We start from the raw sequence: 17,849 nt of genomic DNA on the forward strand, positions 1-17,849 counted from the left end.
ATATAAATAAATGATGTACCTTTCTGTGTCCAGATAAAACAGAACAGCTTTGGCATAATAATGTTTGGTGCATGTTGTAAAGTGGTGGCCATTGATTATGAGGAATCGTTGTACATACCAAGAATTTTCCCAGGGGTTAGGGAGCTCTGGTAGTGTAGTCATGTGACTGCTGACGCAAAGGTGGCAGGCACTCCTGTAGGTTTGAATCCTTCAGTAGCCTCTCCATGAGAGAAAGGTGGGCACTCTCCTCATATGTGATGTATTGACTTCCAAAAACCCACTAGAGAGTCAGCTATCAGTTCCTACTCCACAGCAATGAGTCATGGGGGTTGGCTGTGGTAACCCAGTGACTCTCTATTTCCTTTGACTGAGGACTTTTAGGAGTTTTGAATGTATGTCTTGAGCCTGATGACTTTTCAGCACCTTACACAGTTTGTAGTGGGTAGTCATGGAAGGATCATGAGAAAGTAATGTGTTGCCGAAGCTGTGATTGGCTGAGTGAGCTTATATGGCCCTTCTCTCTGGCAGAGCCCACAAGAGATTTTGTGAGCTGCTTTCCCCGGAGCATCGGAGCACAGAGGAGTCACTGCAGGCACGCGTGTCTATTCAACAGATCCTCAGCATTCCAGAACTCAAGGTGCCAGCCTGGTAGTCCTTACACGTTCACTGTACATACGCACATTTCCCCTGGTAGACGAACACTGCCAGGACGATCCTTTGGACTTCATTCTGGTTTGTGCTTTAATTATAATCTCAAGTTAAAGGCTTTACCAAATAACTGAGTGGAATTATCTAACATAATGTTTCTCACACAGACCTTCTAGGCATTTTCTCAGCAGTTTAAAAACTCTGGCTTTAAAGAAGAGTCAAATTATAACTGAAGTGTTAGAGTCCCTGTTCCAAAGGCGCATTGTCAGTCTACAGAATTGCTATGGCACTTATTATAGAGTGCCTTTTACACAATAGGTGTTAATATTTACATTTAAAAATAACCAGCCCATCTTGTTCCTTCAGTATAGGGTGCCTTCTATCACCCCTTGCACCCACACAAGTTGCATGTGATTTGTTTTTGTGTTAAACATGAACTCCCAGGAAGCTAATTCTGCCCTTTCTCTAGCTAGCTCAGTGTCGCCTCAGTCATCTATGCACTGGTCATGTTCCCTTTTAAGTCTAAGTCCTATGGGGTGGGTGCTGTAACCTCCCTTGAGTTCTTTGAGGCTTTGAGGAGTGTGTGCCCCTGGGCTGCATCTTGTGCTGTGATTTCATGGAAGACTTTCTTGCCTAGGCCAACCCATTCAAGGAGCGGATCTGTAGGGTCTTCTCCACATCCCCAACCAGAGACAGCATGAGTTTTGAGGACTTCCTGGACTTCCTCAGTGTGTTCAGCGACACAGCAACCCCAGAAATCAAGTCCCACTATGCCTTCCGCATCTTTGGTAAGGGCCAGCGGCCTAGTTGATGCCACATCTGCCTGCATGGTCTTGGTGGGTGTGTGGCTTAGAAAACAGGCCATTTGAGGAGGCTTGAAGCTCCTCTTGCTCATACCGTCTGTGGCTTCCTGTATCTGCTCTCCAGACTTTGATGACGATGGGACTTTGAACAGAGAGGACCTGAGTCAGCTTGTGAACTGCCTCACGGGAGAAGGAGAAGACACACGGCTTAGTGCCTCAGAGATGAAGCAGCTAATTGACAATGTGAGGGCTGATGTAGGCCAGGCTCGGAGTGGGAGAGAGGGAGGGTTCAGAGCTTTGTCCTAAATCTCCTGATTTTCCAAATAGATTCTGGAAGAGTCTGACATTGATAGGGATGGGACCATCAATCTCTCCGAGTTCCAGCATGTCATCTCCCGTTCACCGGACTTTGCCAGGTATGATGGTAGTCCACTGTGTTCTCACTACCTCCTCCAACTGCTGTGGGATGTTATTACAGGAAATGGTGCCTGGACATCAAGCAAAGTTTTCTTAATATCCCCGGGTAGCTTTTCTTCCAGAGGACACAGTCCATTCCAAATAAGGGTATCTTAGGCAGAGGTGGGTGTGGGTTTAACCCCTTACCCACTTTTCCAGAATGCCCAACCTGCTCTTCTCTTGTTCAGCTCCTTTAAGATTGTCCTGTGACAGGAACTATGGCATGTGGTCCCAGCACCCTGTTCGAGAACCTTCCCACTGCTCAACTGTGGCCGAGGTTACACCTGCTTGGCCAGAGCCGGCATAGCTGGCCTGGCCCTGAGCTGGCACCATGCAGTCTTGTCCCTGGGGAGGGGAGGGCACACTGTATTGAGGCCTCTCTCCTCACTGCCATTGTCATTGCTCTTGCTTTGTTTCTACTGATCATAATAAAGGTTTAGTTGTTTTGACCTCTGTGCATCACTGCAAACATGGATATGAGAGCGCGCTGGACATTTAGAAGCCTTCAGTCATACTTGGAATAAGTAGAGAACACAGAAGGAGCATGAATGGCTCAGTTAATCACTTTACTATTGAAAGGTTCAAGGTTTGAATCTTCCAAGAGAGGCTGCAGAAGGTCTGGCAATCTTCTCCCAAAACCTTTAGCTACTTAAACCCCTAAGGAGAGCAAAAGAGAAAGCAGCAAAGATTTTAAAAGCCCCACTAGTCTACAGGACTATCTACATGGTGCATGGTCTCATCCATCTACCCTGAGAGCAGACACCACCGTCTCTGAGCAGGGATGCAATAATATGTGGTCCCAGGCAGAAGGGTAGAAAAAGGTAGAAAACAATTCTTAAAAAGGCCAGACTTGGGGGAGCTCTGGTGGCCTAGTGGCAAGAAGCTGCACTGCAATCCCAGAGGAACGTGGTTCGAATCCACCAGATGCTCTGCCGGAGAAGGAGGCGCAATATCCTCCTGTACCAGTCAGATCTGATTTGACGGTACACGCACACAAAATAATAATTAAAAAAAAAAAGGCCAGACTTACTGGAGCAGGTAGGACTACAGCAACCCCTGTTGCCCTGAGATTCCTTTTGAACTTTGAACTGAAGCTACTCCCTGACCTCACCGCCCAGCTAAATAAGATTGACCCATGAAATAGTGTCAAGGGAAATACTGTGCAGTAAATACTTGAAAAAAAACAAACCAGTATCACCCCATGAATACTGTAGTGGTGGTGTTTTTTTAAAAAATCATCTGCGTGAGACCAGTGTGGCTGTTCATGTGTTAAGTCTCACACTGGTGTCTACTTTGAGGCCAGGGAGCCCTGGGAATGTAGTTCGTAATCAGGCTGTAAACCAAGGGGTTGGTGGTTCAAACCTCTAGCCTCTGAGTGGGAGAAAGATGGGCAGTCTCCTCCTATAAAGATTTACAGCCACAGAAACACAATGGAGGGGTGCTATGGTTTGGAACAGACTGAATGGCAGAAATTGAGGTAAAATAAATGAGACCCTGAACCCCAACCTTGACATAGCCACCTTGTACCTTCCCACCAAGGGTTAAAACAGTCCCCTTCCATTAAAAACCACGTTTTACTGGGAGGTGCAATGACCCAGACAGGGCTGGCTCTGCATTTACTAGTCCCTGGAAAGGTCAATGGACTCTCCTTGTCAGATATCATGAGGATGGTGGTGCATGAGAGGGCAGAGTTCAGGACTGTTGTTCCTATGAGTTATGTACACTGTACAGCATTTCACAAAAGGCAATAGTATAACTACAGTGAGTAAGCTGTAAAAAAAGCTGACTTGGCAAATATTAATAACAAAAGCTGTTGAAGTTGCTTATGTACAACCAAACACCTGGTGAGATTTGATCCCTTTGAGATTTAGGGTCACAGTTTCATGGAACATCCTACTATCTGGCCTAATAATGCACTTGGGTGTTTGTTGTGCCTCTGAGTTTGCTGCAGTGTCCCGGGTCCTCAAAACTTGTAGGTGGCCTTTGACTGGAACAAGGAGGCAGGAATAAGAGGAGGATACAGGTGGGGTTTGGTTTTTTGTTTTGATAAGTTAGGAATAAGAGGAAGAGAGAGGTTTAGCTTTTTTAAAATTTTGGTGAGACCCAGAGCTGAGCTGACCTGGAGAGGAAGACTAAAGACTGAGATAAGCAAAATGATACCCCTGTAGGGTAACCTGAGCACCCAAAAGAAGTGTTACCTCCAAGAACAACTTCCCACTTTTGCTAGAATTGTTTAATTACCAAATACACTGCTCAGATACGCCACAGAAAATCCTGGGGAGAAATTAATTACACAACAGTACTTCAAATTTTCACAGACTCTGGCCTTTTTGGAGCCTCAGAGGTTTGATGAGTGCACAGGACTGCCCTGAGACATTTAACTGCCGCACAGCTGGCCCTCGTTTGGGTTTCTGAAGCTGTAAACAGCACAGGAGATTGCCCATCGTTCTCCTATGGAGCCATTAGTGGAGTTGAACCACCGGAACAGCACAGCCTTTGGGTTGGCACGACTCCCTACAGAGGCGGCCATGAGAGCCCTCTTAAGTCCTGAAGTCTTTAGCTTAGCTACTAAAACTTACCTACCTTGAGCATTATGTTCTTAAAGATCTATATGGCATCCACTGACAAGAGCGAGTCAGAAGATTAGACAGGGAACCCTTGGGGCCCTGAGCTTGTGAGGGTGAAAACGGTTGCACAACTCGAAGGATGTCATCAGTGTCATGATGGTGCACAATAGGAAGCCACTGAATCGGTATGTTTTGCTGTGAATATATTTTAGAATAGAAAATTTTAAAAAGCAATAAACTTTGAAGAGGAAAGACTACAATTACTATTCTTCAGTTTTTATTTTATTAAAAAAAGGTAAAGTGCACATTATTTAAAAAACGACAACAACAAACAAACACCCATATGAAATCCACAGGAATCCTGGGCTTCTGTATTGGGCAGTGTCAGTACGCCGCAGAATGGCAGACCAATGCCCCATGAGTGGAGTGGATTAGAAACTGGATGAAGAACAGGCACAAGTTTGAACTGAAGATGGGGAGTAGGTGGGTGCAGAGAAAGGGATTCATGGCTGGGGTGGAAGAAGGGAGGACTCAGGGGAAGGGGAACGTGACGTCCTAAATGTAGTTCTTAAACTGTCCTCTTGCGTGGTCACAGCCTGATGCAGGCTGAAAAGGTTGGGGAGGCATGTCTAAGCTCAGGGACAGGCAATACCTTTACTGAAAGCCTTGACTCTGGTCCCTGAGGCGGTGAGATGACCGTGGCAACCACCCTATCTTAGGTTTGCTGGCATGGCGGCGCCCGGCCAGGTATGCCCCAGAGGGCTGGCGCTGGCTCTCAGTGAGGAGGGCAAAAGGCGGAGGCAAATTCGTGAGAGTTCTCCAGCAATCTGGACGAGTCTCGAATGCCTGCCCTCGGGAGGCTCCCCATGACGAAGCTTGTGAACTGGAGTGGTCTAACCTTTCTCACACTTGCTTCACATTTTCAACTGTTTAAACAAAGGGCTCAGCCTCAGAAGTACACAGTTCTGCCCCACTTGGCAGGCTCCTGTTTTCAGCGTGGGCTTCTAGGGTCAGGGCTGCCGGAGCCCTGTCACCGGCTGAAGAGCAGCAGACCAGCTGGCTCTGTCATCCCTGCAGTCCAGGACCAAGGTGCTTGTGACAAGGAGCAGAAGCCACGCTGGTTCTCTGAGCATTCTAGCCGCTGAGGCCTGGCAGCCTCCTCTCAGTTTGGCCCTCACACCACAGAGTCCCGGATCTCTGAGCCCAGGCGCACGCGGGGCCTGGGGCACACTGGGGACACTTCTACCAAGGTGTCCTGGATGCTGAGTGGCCTCTTCTCTGATTCAGTGAAGACCCGGGGCCCTGGGGAGATATCCGACAGGGCCTGGTAACCTCCTCGGTGGTCAAGTGGGGTGCTAGGAGGACCTACACCATTGAGTGGCCGGGCCTCCGCTTGAAACACTGCAGGGCGGGTCTTGGGGTGCACACTGGCACACTCTCCCTGCTTCAGGAAGATTTTCATGCAATCCCGGTGCCGGTAGAGTAAGAAAAAAGTTACAAGCACCACAGCGAGTACAAACAGCACACACATCACCAGGAACTCGTTCCAGTAGGACTTGTCGGAACTCCAGCTAGACTTGCCACTAACTGGTGCGCTCACACGTGAGGTGTTGATGACGACAGGCACGCTGCCACCCTGGTCGGCTTCGTTCACGACCTTGACCACCGCCAGGCAGTAGTTAGCCACCAGCTGCTGGAAGCCATCTTCCTGCGACCAACACTGGAACAGACCCAGCCCCTGGGGGCTGCCCACTAACAGCAGGTCCCCAGTGGGCAGCACGCGACAGGAAGCCGTGGTATTGACTGGAGCCCCATTGTGCAGCCAAAGCCGGGTGGCCAGGTTGGAAAGGAGTGGGCAGGCCAAGGTGTTCACTGTGTTGGGCTGGAACTGGACTTGCTCACAGGGCTTGTTGGCTGCAGGAAGAAGCATGAGGTGAAGGCTTGCAGGTGTTTCAGGAGCCAGGGGTGTACCTGCCTCCAGGGGCTGTGTTCCTCCTCAGGCAAAGGTACCCACCCCTGGACTCCATTTTCCAGGGTCCAATATTAAGGCTGGAAGGATCAGGTGACAAGGAAAGGGATTTACACACCTTAGAACCACACTGGGCATCCACACCCTGCTAGGGCCCCTTACCTATTGACGATGTAGATGCTCGGCCTCTGGGCCAGGAAGCATTGCACAAGCCCTTAGCATTGGCCCCCTCAATGTCCTGGATCCACAACCTGAGGGCAAGGGAAGTCTTAGACATGTCAGGAAGCCCTACAAGTCCTCCCCCTCCGCCACCCCAGGACAGGTGGACAACAGGCATTTATGGAGCCCTGCACACGTGAGCTGGACAAGGTGCCCTGGGCTCAGGAATCAGCCAGCCAGAGCCAGGAGGGAAACGCTTCCCTGGGATGCCACCCCGACCTCTGCAGGGGTTGGATCAGCATCTCCTCTGCCTACAGATTCTTCTGTTTAAAGAACATTTCCCTCATACAGGTTGTGCCCTCAGGAGCGAGTGCCCGTATCCTAATGGATAAGGAGTCCCACCACTAACCCAAAGGCAGGTGGTTTTCAAATCCACCAGCTGCTCCGCGGGAGAAAGATGGGCACTCTCCTCCTGTGCGATTAACTGCCTCTGAAAACCTGCTAGAGGGTCAGCTATGAGTTGGTGGCAACTCAATGGCAATGAACATGTGCCTCCCGAAAACGTCTGGAAGATAGCTGGATTGGTTTGTATTTATCTGTCTTTTTAAAGCAATGCACAGGTATTGACTTAAGGAAAAGTAGCAAGGAGAAAACAATTCCTGCTGCATGCAGAAAACTTGGAAAACTCAGCCAAACATACAGAGACCCTTACAGTTAACGTGTGCATGGTGTCCCTCCAGCTAGACTTATGGAGATAGATGTGTGGTTTTGTGAAATACAAAAAAGGTATCAACTCTATTTCAATAAGCACACTGCAAATGGGAATGATACCATGTGTTGCTGCTTGAAGCCCTAAGCCCCGATCCTTGTGTATGTGGCCGTCTCAGTAACCGAGTGCTGCTGTAACACAAATGCTACACGTGGGAGGTCGAAAAGGATAGAAACTATTGTCCCAATGGATAAAGACTGGGATCTTAGCCTCGTGGCTTATTGGTCTGGGAACCTGGCATTCTTGGTTCCTCGATACAGGCAATCCTCACAGGTCCTCAAATGGTGTCTGTCTGTCTTTCTATAACACAGCTTGGGCTTGATAATGCATAAGGGTGACCTCTCTGCATAAGGAAATAAGGGCCTTTGGTGGCAATTATTTAACATGAAGTCAGCAGAGTTGGGATAATCCTCATCCAATCTCAGTGATGTCTTTATGAAATGAAGAGGCGGAGTAGAGGACACTATGAGAGGCTGCATCTACAGCCAAGGAACACAGGGGTTACCAGAAGCCAGGTGACACAGGAAAATCTCTTGCACTAAAGCCTTTAGAAGGAGCAGAGCCCAGCTGACAGGCTGAACTGAGACAATAAATTTCTTTTTCTTAGAAAAGCTGGGACATTTCACTAATCACGTTCCCCACCTTACAGAAGACTAAGGCAAATCAAACGTAACCTATTACTTGAACCCTAAATAGTCTGGAGAATAGGAAGGGAGCTAATGTCCTGAGACACTGGGTATGAAAGAGGCCACGTGGTGATCCTAGGGAGGGGGTGAGGGAGTGTGCTCAGGCCGGAGTGCAGGGATGGACATGGGAAGGGGCCTGAGGAAACTCACCTGGGGGTTAACTCAGGTGGTAGGAGACTGACGTGCTTGCAACTGGAGCCGCTCCAAGCACAGTAGGGGTCCCGGGCAAGAAGGCAGTCCCCACAGCTCTGGTACAGGCTGCAATTGGCCACAGGCACCTGGACTATGCCCGAGTATGAGGCAGCGTACAGCAGGCCCTGCACAGGAGACATGAGGTGAGGGACAGGCATGGGCAGCAGGGCCTCACCCACAACCACATCTGGCTTAGAGGCCCACCAGAGCCACTGGCCACAGGGCTTCTCTTCTGCTCGTGGACACCCTTGCTTTCTGAGAAGCCATGCTCTCAAGCACTGAGCTTGACTTCCCATGTCTTCCCGAGGCAAGGGAGGAAAAACCAGGTGGAGAATGCTTGGCAATAAGAGTGGACAGCTCCCATCCAGGCTCACCCTGTTGGCGTCCAGAAGCAGGTTCTGCACAGGTTGTCCTGTGGGGAAGATCTGGAGCTCCTCGATGATGTGCACCCTGGTGCCTAGGCTCACAGCCTTGTGCAACCGGCCATCACCTGCAGCATACACAGGACTCAAGCCCTGGACCCGCCTGCCAGCTGTGTCGGTTCCCCCAGTCCACCCTGCCAAAAGCCACTCACCAGTGCCCAGGAAGAGGACGTCATAGGTGTGGTGCAGGCCGCGGACGCGGTGGACCACCACGCGCTGGTAGCGGGCCCTGGGCTGTAGCAGGAGCATGTGGCTTCGGACCTGCCCGTCCATCAGGAAGTGGTCCTTGAGGAAGTTGAGTACGCGGTCCGGGAGTTGCAGGGATGAGTTGATCCTCCTTTCCCGGGCACTGTTAGTGATGCACTAAAGGAGAAGTTGGTGCTATGAGCCCAGGAGGATGGGGCCCAGCTGATTCTGCTGGGGTCACTGGCTCAGCCTCCCCTGGCTGGGGAGGGTCATTTGCCTGAGTCTCAAAAGCCATGCTATCAATTCTAGTTTTCCAGAGAGTCAACTCGCTGGCCTGGAGGCTCAAGAAACCAAAGCTGACATGTTCCTGTCTTGTGTGCCTCCTCCCTACAACCCCACCACCACCGCCGCCACCACCCAGACTTCCAGAACTGTGGTAACTATACTTTCAGTTCCTTTAGCATCTTCCCACTAAGCTCCCAGGAAACCCTGGCTGACCAGCTTTTCTGCAGAGAACCGTCTTGTCCACAATCCCATGAGGCTCTATGTGCAGTCAACTCCCAGACCTGCTGGGGGCTTCCTGATTTTCTGAGACTTAACATCCAGAGTGTTCCTCAGCCAGTGAGGCATGAGAACTGGTAAAATGCCCTAGTGAGGCAATGGGATGTGGTCATTAGTCTTGAGGGGTCTAGTAGGACTGAGCTCTGGCTACTACCAGCAATAACCACATTTTTCTCTCCTTGTTGTATACTGTCAAGTTGGATCTGACTGACACAGGAGGAGATGGCCCTCTTTCACCAGCAGAGAATCTGGTGGATTCGAACTGCACACCTTTGGGATTGCAGTGCAACTTCTTGCCACTAGACCTCCCTTCAATTAACTACTTTCTCAGCTTTCCTCTCATGTCTCCATTCCTTCACGTGGCTTCCTGAAATCATCTCCTAGATAAGCTACATGTGCTCATACCACTGTCTTAAGGTCTACTTTTCCTTCTAGCATTTGGTTGGAAGGAAAGAAGAGACAAACTATTTTCCCATGACCTGATCATGAAGTCACGCATTACTTAGACGCAGCCCTTCGGCAAGGAGCTCAGTGCTGAGTCAGGGGTGGGATGAATGAACAACGTGCAGTATGTGCCTGGGTACGGGACACATCTTCTGGCCTGAGGCTCAGCTGAAGGCACTGCAATGTTCATGGTTATGTGTAAACCAGTAAGACAGCAGCCTGGGCTTATGTTCCCATCTTCAAGTAAAAAGATTCAGAAAAGTCAGAGATGTGTCTGAGGTGACGCCGCCCTTCCTAATCATAATATGGCGTGGGTGCCCAAGTCTCCCTACCACCCTCCCCTGGGTGCAGGGAACGAGTACCCACCGCACCAGGCCGGGGCGAGGGGACCGGATGAGTCACAGTGTACCACTGCTGCGTCTCCCGGTTGACTTCCTTGTAGAGGCCGTTGAAGGCCCTCTGCACGTCCTCCATGGTGAAGACACAGATGGCAGAGCCTTCTGTGGTCCCCCGGTGCCTGCAGATGAAATGGCAGGATTAGCTCAGGAGCCCTGTGGTCTCAGATGACGCAGCTGAGCCCAAAGACAGCTCTGGGGACCCTAATCCCAGTTCTCCTCCCAAACCCCAGCTGGGTCCTGGGGGCCCTACCACTGGGAGGTGAAGACCCCATAGAAGAGGGTGTTGGGCCAGTCCTTGGGGCTGGGGCTCAGTGTGAAGACATCCTGCAGGACGTTGAACGGGAAGCCATCATCAGGCCGGGAGCACAGCAGCTGGGCTTTCAGAAAAGATGTCCAGCGCTGCTGCAGGACACGCTCGCCACCCTCGTCGCCCTAGGAGAGGGAGAGAAAGGCTGGGCTTAGGTGTGATAGTGGGGCAACAGGCTTGGTGCCCCCTCCCTGGTGGAAGTGGAGACAGACACCAGGGATAAAGGCAAATCTAAAGACTGAGTCTGTTCAAAATCAAGAAATCTTTTTTTTTTTAAATCAAGAAATCTTAGAGGGAGCATCACTGTAAGCATCACCATCTTACATGAGAGCTTCAGGGAAAAGGGTGTGTGGGCGTCTTGAGACAGATTTGGAAAGGGTCTCGATTTGTGGTTGCTCAAAAAAGGAAGCTTTCCCTAATGCAGTACAATTCCTGTAATTAAGTAAGCAGATACATTCACGTATATGCAATCTCCTCCCTACAGCTTCTGAAAATCTGCTGGAGGCTCAGCGATGGGTCAGTTCCAATGGCAATGAGTTTTCAGGTTTTACATAGATCGTGTTAGGTGCTGCTCAATTGAGTAAGGCTCACGGAGACCCTCTGAACCACAGATCCGAACCCTGTCCTGTCCTGAACAGCCCTTGCCATCCCTGACATGCTTGAGCCCACGGCTGCAGCTACTGTATCACTTCATCTCTCTGAGGGTCCTCCTCTCCTTCGTCATCCCTCCACCAAACCCAGCATGATGTCACTTTCCAAGGAACAGCTTCTCCTAGGAACAGGCCCAAAGTATACAAGACAAAGCTTTGTCATCTTTGCCTCGAAGGAGCACTCTGGCCACACTTTCTCCAAGACATCTCTGCTTATTTTTCTGGCAGTCCACGGGATATTGAGTACCCTTCTTCAACTTCCACAGCTCAAAGGCATCAATTCTTCTGTCATCCTTATGCATTGCCCAGCTCTCAAATGCGTAATAAGTGATGGAAAAAGACTGAATCAAACGCACCGTTAGACTTAAGACTTCAAACTGTATCACTGCTCCTCAGTAATTTGGAGGAGTCCATGAAAGAGGACTTGCCCAATGCAAGACATCTCCTGATCTCCTGACTGCTGGTACCAAGGGTGTTGACTGATTGTGGATCCAAGTAAGATGAAACTATTGACAATTTCAGTCTTTTCTCCATCTATCATGATGTTGTTTATTGGTCCTGTGGAAAATTAACTAAATCCATGTGACAATTCTGAGGTGGCTGATGCCAAGCCTGAATCACACAACTAGGTGGGTCTGAACCCAGTCTGGCTGGCTTCACTGGGTATATTGTCAGGAAGAGCCAGTCCCTGGAGAAGGACATTATTCTGGTAAGCTGGGGTCTGTGAAAAAGAGGAAGGTGCTCCTGAGATGGAGGACATGATGGCCACAGCTGAAGCCCTGGGCTCGGGCACAGCACGGTGCGAGGATGGTGTGCGCTCGGGTAGGGTCTGGTTCTAACTACTCAACCGCACTGAGCAACAGTTTGGTTCCAAGTCTGTGCTCTTTGTAATAATGATGAGAACAAATTAGCCAGTTGCCTGTGAATCAAGGCTGGCTCCTGGCAACCCCACGTGTGCCAGGGCAGACCCGTGCTCCTCAGAAGGAGGATGCCACACCTTTTTTCTGATGGGCCTCTAGGACGACTCAAACTTTTAACCTTTCAGTTGGCAGGTGAGTGCATTAACCATGTGCACCGCCCAGCGACTCCTATCATGATGCTGTATTCTCTTTCTCTTATAAGTGATTGTTATACATAAATTAACATATTATCACTTTCTTTAAAGAAAAAAAAAGCTATAATAAGACATGTTTTTTAAAAGGAGTGAAAAAAGCTATTAGTCTAGTTGCTCCTTCTGGAGGATATGGGATCTCAGGGAGCATCTACCCTCCTCACCTTGCAGATTCGGGCAATGCGGGACACGATGGTGTTTTCAAAGAACTCAAACTCCTGGCCCGTTTCACTGAAGAAGAAGTAGATCTTGTCGTCATCTCCCTGCAAGCTGCCCAGACTCTCAGGAATATAGGCTGAGGCCACAAAAGCTGGATCTGTGGGGCCAGTGGGAGTGTGGATTCAGACAGGAGACCTGAAGGCAGGCTGGGGCCCCTTCAAAGGGCGAGTGCCCTCCCTCAGGACTCCTGTGTCAGTCCGAGGCCATAGGCCAAGCACTGCCCACCGGCGGGTGGTGGGTGAGCGTCACCTTGTAGCCAGTTGAGAGAGCTCTCAGTCTTGGTGGGGCGGAGGCTCTGGCTCCGTGAGATGGCCGGGTCATTCCCCTGGAAGCTGCTGACCGTTCCAGTGTAGAGCTCGCCATCTGCCAAGAGAACATTCCCATGGGAATGGCCCCCTTGGCACAGTCCCCACTCTGCTGTTCAGGGCCTGAAGTGACCCCAGAGCTGCCCATCTTGCCCACAGTGGGCAGGGAGGGAAAAAGAAATGGGAAAAGCCAAATCCGGGACCCTGGGGCAGCTAGGCAGTGAGTGTTAGGCAAACTGCTCCTGGAAACTACAGTGGCATAGACCCACCAGCTCCACTCTCTGCCCCTGCTCACCCACTTGCCCATGGTACTTACCGACCACCAGGGCTGTAGACTTGAAATTGGGGTCAAATGGACAACGACCCTTGCCATCTTCCAAGAGGACATTTCCTGTTTTGTCCTTGGCCAAAGTAAAGTTCTCCACATCCTACAGGGGAGCACACCGGGAACAAAAAGAGTCACTTGAGAGTGTCCCAGGGAAGTGGGCTCAAGGGGGACAAGGAAGAGGTGGCTCACAGAGGCAGGCCTGTGGGCAGGTGAAGTGCACAGGGCACACATATACACACACACGAACAGAGCAGAGGCCAGAAGCCCAGCCCTTTAGCCCAGGGCCACCTCACAGGAACGCTATGACTTGGCATAAGAAGTCCAAGTGATGGAGGATACAAGGCTCAGAAAGTAATGTGAACCATGAGAGGCAGAGAGATGCTTCAGATGACCCAATATATCCCATTCCAAAGCTGGTATCATAATGCACAACCCCACTGACCCCTTTCCCAGCCCCTCCAGGGTGTGTGTGTGTAATAGGGATGTACTAGATAAAATGGGAGAGAATCCAGTGAGAGCAGTGGGAGTGAGAGGCACTGAGGGACAGACTTGACCAGGCCATGCCCCTTCACTGCCCCTGGCTGTCAGAGTTAGAAGTCTTGGTGACAAGGCCTCGCAGGGTCTGCTGGCCCCCCCCCCCATGGGCCCTTTGTAATGAGCTCTGTGAGGCGAAGGAGGGCATCTGCCAGGCTCCCCACAAGTGAGCTCCTGGCTGAGATGGACACTTACGATGTAGGTGCACACAGGACTGAAGGCTGCTGTGCCACAGGTGAAGAGGTGGCTGCTGTTGAGGGGCAGGATGATCTTGATGTAGTTTTGACAATCACGCTAGGAGGAAAGGTGAGGCCATCAGCGGCCAAACCCACACATGCCACCAGGGAGCAGTGCTGAGCCTTCCCTGCTGGAGGGACCAGGCAGTGGGCACTTAAGTCCTAGACAAATGAGTACCTCCCAGGGGCAGGGCGCCAGGAGAACCAGAGACAGTTGTGTGGTTTGCAAAGGTTCTTCTGTCTGGGGTGTCAAGAGCATAGCCCCCTGAGGGCCCTGTTCAGAACCTCAATAAAAACCTACCAAACCTTTCCCAAAAACCTACCAAAATCTCTCCCAACCTACCTTGGAGCAAAGAAGTCTCAGCCCAGAGTAGGAGAAACGCTAAGTTCTGAACTCCCACCCCAGATCCGTATAGCATCTCTAAGAAAATACTCCATCTTTTCAGTCCCTGCTTGCCCTAGTCAGTCTTGTCGGTGGCTCTCCCTTCAGAATATACGCAGACTGACCATTTCCCCACTCCCTTTACTGGTCCCACCCTGGACTGCACCACCACCACTGCTCCTCACGTTCTCTCTGTGTTGGTTCATGTCATGGTGGCCAGGGATACCTCAGCTCAGTCTCCATGAAGTCCCCTTTATGTTGCTTATTCCTTCTGCTCCTAAGCTTTGCTCAAAAGTCACTTTTATTTCATCAAGTGTGACCTGACCACCTCTCAAAACAGATTTTTATTTTTTACCCGACTCCCCACAATTATATCTCTAGTGCTGGGCACAGAGAAGGTGCTTCTTAAATACTGCTGAATATTTACAGAAGGCAGAGTCAAGGATGATCTGGGCTCAAATCACTATCTTGACCCCAATCCAATGTGCTCTGAGCCACCACCTGCTTGAGTCAGGACCAGGAATCTGCGGAGAATCGTGGTGAACCCTCCAGGAGAATCCAGGCTTAGATCGCACCTAGTGGTGTGGCCAAAACCAAATTTGGTATCGTTAGATCTACTACATGAGATACCATCTGCAGAAGGATATGGCATCTACTACATGCTAGGGACTTACATTAAGTTCACTGAAGCCTCACATTAAGTTCATTGAGATTAATACTAATATCCCCACTTTATAGAAAGGACACTAAGGCTCAGAGGTGAATCTACTTGCCTAAGGTGAGGGAGGTAGTAAGTGTAGGGCTGGGATTCAAGCCCGGACCCAGCCATCTCAGAAGCCTATGCTCTCCCCCACAAACCTGCTGCATCTCCTCCTGTCCTGGCCCCAGGTCTGTAGTCCCCTCCCTCTCTGAGCTAATAGATGGCTCACCTGGGGATCCTTGCCCTTGAAGCTGCACTGCTGTTTCCTCTCGGCATCTGCACTCCACAGCAGCTGTGAGGGAGAAAGGGGGAGGTGAGTGTGCTGGGGGAGTGGAGGGTAGGTTGGAGGAGCCATTCTCCTCTCTGGCCACCATCATCCTGGACCCCAGGCCACGCTTCCTGCCCATGTTGCCCTCTGGCAATCCTGGATGGCTCACCTCCCGGTAGTCGCCGCCTGGCAGGAAGCTGAGGCTGCTGTTGAGGGCAAAGAGGGCCTCTCGGGCACCCACATACAGAGTCCTGCCATCCCTGCTCAGCAGCAGCGCTGTGTAGTTAGAGACGTTGTCTGCTTCAAATCGGAGGAATGGTCGTTTTTCAGAGCCTGGAGAGAGCAAGATGGACATTACCTAGGGGCTCTGCCTCCCAAGAATGGCCTCTCAGATCAACCTCCAGCAAGATGGTGAGTGACAAGGGGCCAGCGGCAGGCAAATAGGTTTATAGAGGGAGCAGCACTCCTGATCTCACACATTATATAAGAGACAGGTGCACAAAGAAATATGTGAAGTAACATTCACCCATTACAGCACCACGCATATTAATGAAATACTGAGAACAACTTAAGCAATTAACCACAGAACTGGGTGAAAAGAAATGATGGTACTCCACTCAATGGAATCCTACGCAACTGGCAAAAATGATGCCGACGCCATGGCCCAAAATATGATGCAAACTGAAATACGACAATGTGGTAGTTTCTGAGCACGTGACAGAGTACTGGGAAGAAAAATACATGTCAGCACTCTCCTTGGAGTGGTATTAGAACCAAAGAGAAGGACAGGCAGGCAAACAAAGACCATTCCTTGGTGGTCAGCTGGACACAAATTTTTTTTACATGCCAGAGTGATGCAAACACTGGGCACTTACTGGTCTTCAACTTTCAGCTGAACCCCACAGTCACTAAATGGAGGACTTCTCGATACTAGACAGACTGCAAATGCTACCAACCTCGACTGATGGTACAATAGACAGAAATAAGGCTGATGAGGAGGGGTGAAGGAAAGTAGAATCCCCAATATTCTCTTCAAAGAGCAAAGACGGCCACAGACACTGTCAGTGGTTACTGGAACAAGACACAGAGGTTTGAAAGGATATTCTAAATTTAAAAGCTAACTTACAAAGGAAGTTAAGCACAGTGGCAGATATATTTAAGTCTGGGGGAGGGTAAAATCTAAGTGATGGAGAGTCTTCTTTTTCTCAGTAGCACGTTGATAATCACAGGAGGCCTGATGGCATAATGGTTAAGCTTTCAGCTACCAACTAAGAAATCAGCAGTTCAAACCCTCCAGCAGCTGCTCTGGAGAAAAAAACCTAGAGATCTGTCCTTGTAAAGATTACAACCTAGGAAACCCTATGGGGCTGCTGTACTCTGTCATATATGGTCATATGTGTCATATATGGTCTGTTGGCTAAGGGGAAGAGGATGGTGCAGGGATCACAGGTCACTATGAGTTGCAGATGACTCAATGGTACCTACCGCAATTTCACAGCACTCAACAACAGAATTGCTAAGTCAAAAAAGAAGAGTCAAAATGGTTAAAAGTCATCCCTTTTACCCAGGCATAGAGTTGAGGGAAGACTGGGGCTTTTCACAATAGACCTTTCTATACATTTAAAAAAGAAAAACCTGCCACAAACTACACATTCTTGATGAAAATGCCAAATAACTTTTTATTGCTGAAGCATATGTAGTAAAAAAGAAAGTCATTTTCTACCAGTAAATAACAGTTATAAAAACAGTATAGTCAGATTTTGTTGTTTGCATGAAAAAAAATAGAAACATATAAGGCTATATTGCAAAAAGTTAAAAAATCTTTTCTCTGCATAGGAGTTTAGGTATTTCCTCTTTCCTTTCCGTTTTTTGACTTTCTGTAAAAGCAGGCCAGATTTGTAAAATGTAAAAGAAATGAATTGAAAGAGAAGGATGAAGAAGGAAAAAAACAAACACATCCACCTATCCGCTAGGGTACTGCCTGTGCTCTGGCAAACTAATGGGTTTGAAGAGAAATTATTTTAAAATTTCTAAAGCAGCTGGTGAGGAAAAAACCCAAACAAACAATAAGCAGCCACCCTGATCAACCTCAGACTTCCCTATCTGCCCAGTGGATTGCAACTAGCAAATTTCCTCATGAAGCTGGAGAAGCGAAAATCAGGCAAAAAGGCCACATGCTCACGAAGCCATGTGAAGAGAGCGTCATGTGTGTTCACATGCTGAGTGTTTTTACATACCCTCAGTCTGGCTCCACAAAGGGTGAGGAAACACGTGAGGAAGAAAGTAATAAATATAAACACTAAAATCTAGAGTGAAAACAATCTGAACACATCTAACAGGGTAGAGTCATACAAGTAGGCTATTCTCACTCCCATAGACTCACTTAGCTCTGTGCTTCCCAGTGGACCAAGAGAAAAGGGAAAGGCTTTGCCCTGCTGTCCAAGAGGCAGGACACTTAGCGGGCTTTGTGGAGAAGCTACATTTTTTACCTGACTACTAATGCACAAGGAAACCCTCTGATGGGGCGTCCTAGCAAAGGAGCTGATAAA

General features: G+C 49.5%; 2 protein-coding genes across 2 annotated transcripts in view; one reads left to right on the plus strand and one right to left on the minus strand.

Annotated features, from left to right (window-relative positions):
* CIB1 (calcium and integrin binding 1 (calmyrin)) overlaps nt 1-2,117 on the plus strand; it is a 3,451-nt gene extending 1,334 nt beyond the window's left edge. The window contains exons 3-7 of the mRNA XM_006885165.1: nt 529-637; nt 1,286-1,436; nt 1,576-1,694; nt 1,779-1,867; nt 2,096-2,117. Coding sequence (XP_006885227.1) covers nt 529-637; nt 1,286-1,436; nt 1,576-1,694; nt 1,779-1,867; nt 2,096-2,117 — 490 coding nt within the window. The remainder of the gene's footprint in view (nt 1-528; nt 638-1,285; nt 1,437-1,575; nt 1,695-1,778; nt 1,868-2,095) is intronic.
* A 3,531-nt stretch (nt 2,118-5,648) lies between these two features.
* On the minus strand, nt 5,649-15,655 carry SEMA4B (sema domain, immunoglobulin domain (Ig), transmembrane domain (TM) and short cytoplasmic domain, (semaphorin) 4B). The gene is made up of 13 exons (XM_006885218.1): nt 15,470-15,655; nt 15,262-15,324; nt 13,910-14,008; nt 13,169-13,280; nt 12,797-12,910; nt 12,493-12,644; nt 10,511-10,692; nt 10,229-10,379; nt 8,824-9,034; nt 8,624-8,739; nt 8,208-8,374; nt 6,610-6,694; nt 5,649-6,383 (listed from the first exon to the last, which is right to left on the minus strand). Exons 1-13 carry the CDS (start codon nt 15,653-15,655, stop codon nt 5,649-5,651), a joined length of 2,373 nt encoding a protein of 790 aa, XP_006885280.1.
* Nucleotides 15,656-17,849: the final 2,194 nt, after the last annotated feature.

This window comes from Elephantulus edwardii, unplaced genomic scaffold (assembly GCF_000299155.1).
Source record: "Elephantulus edwardii isolate Elephantulus edwardi_28Jun2011 unplaced genomic scaffold, EleEdw1.0 scaffold00041, whole genome shotgun sequence".
Taxonomy (NCBI): domain Eukaryota; kingdom Metazoa; phylum Chordata; class Mammalia; order Macroscelidea; family Macroscelididae; genus Elephantulus; species Elephantulus edwardii.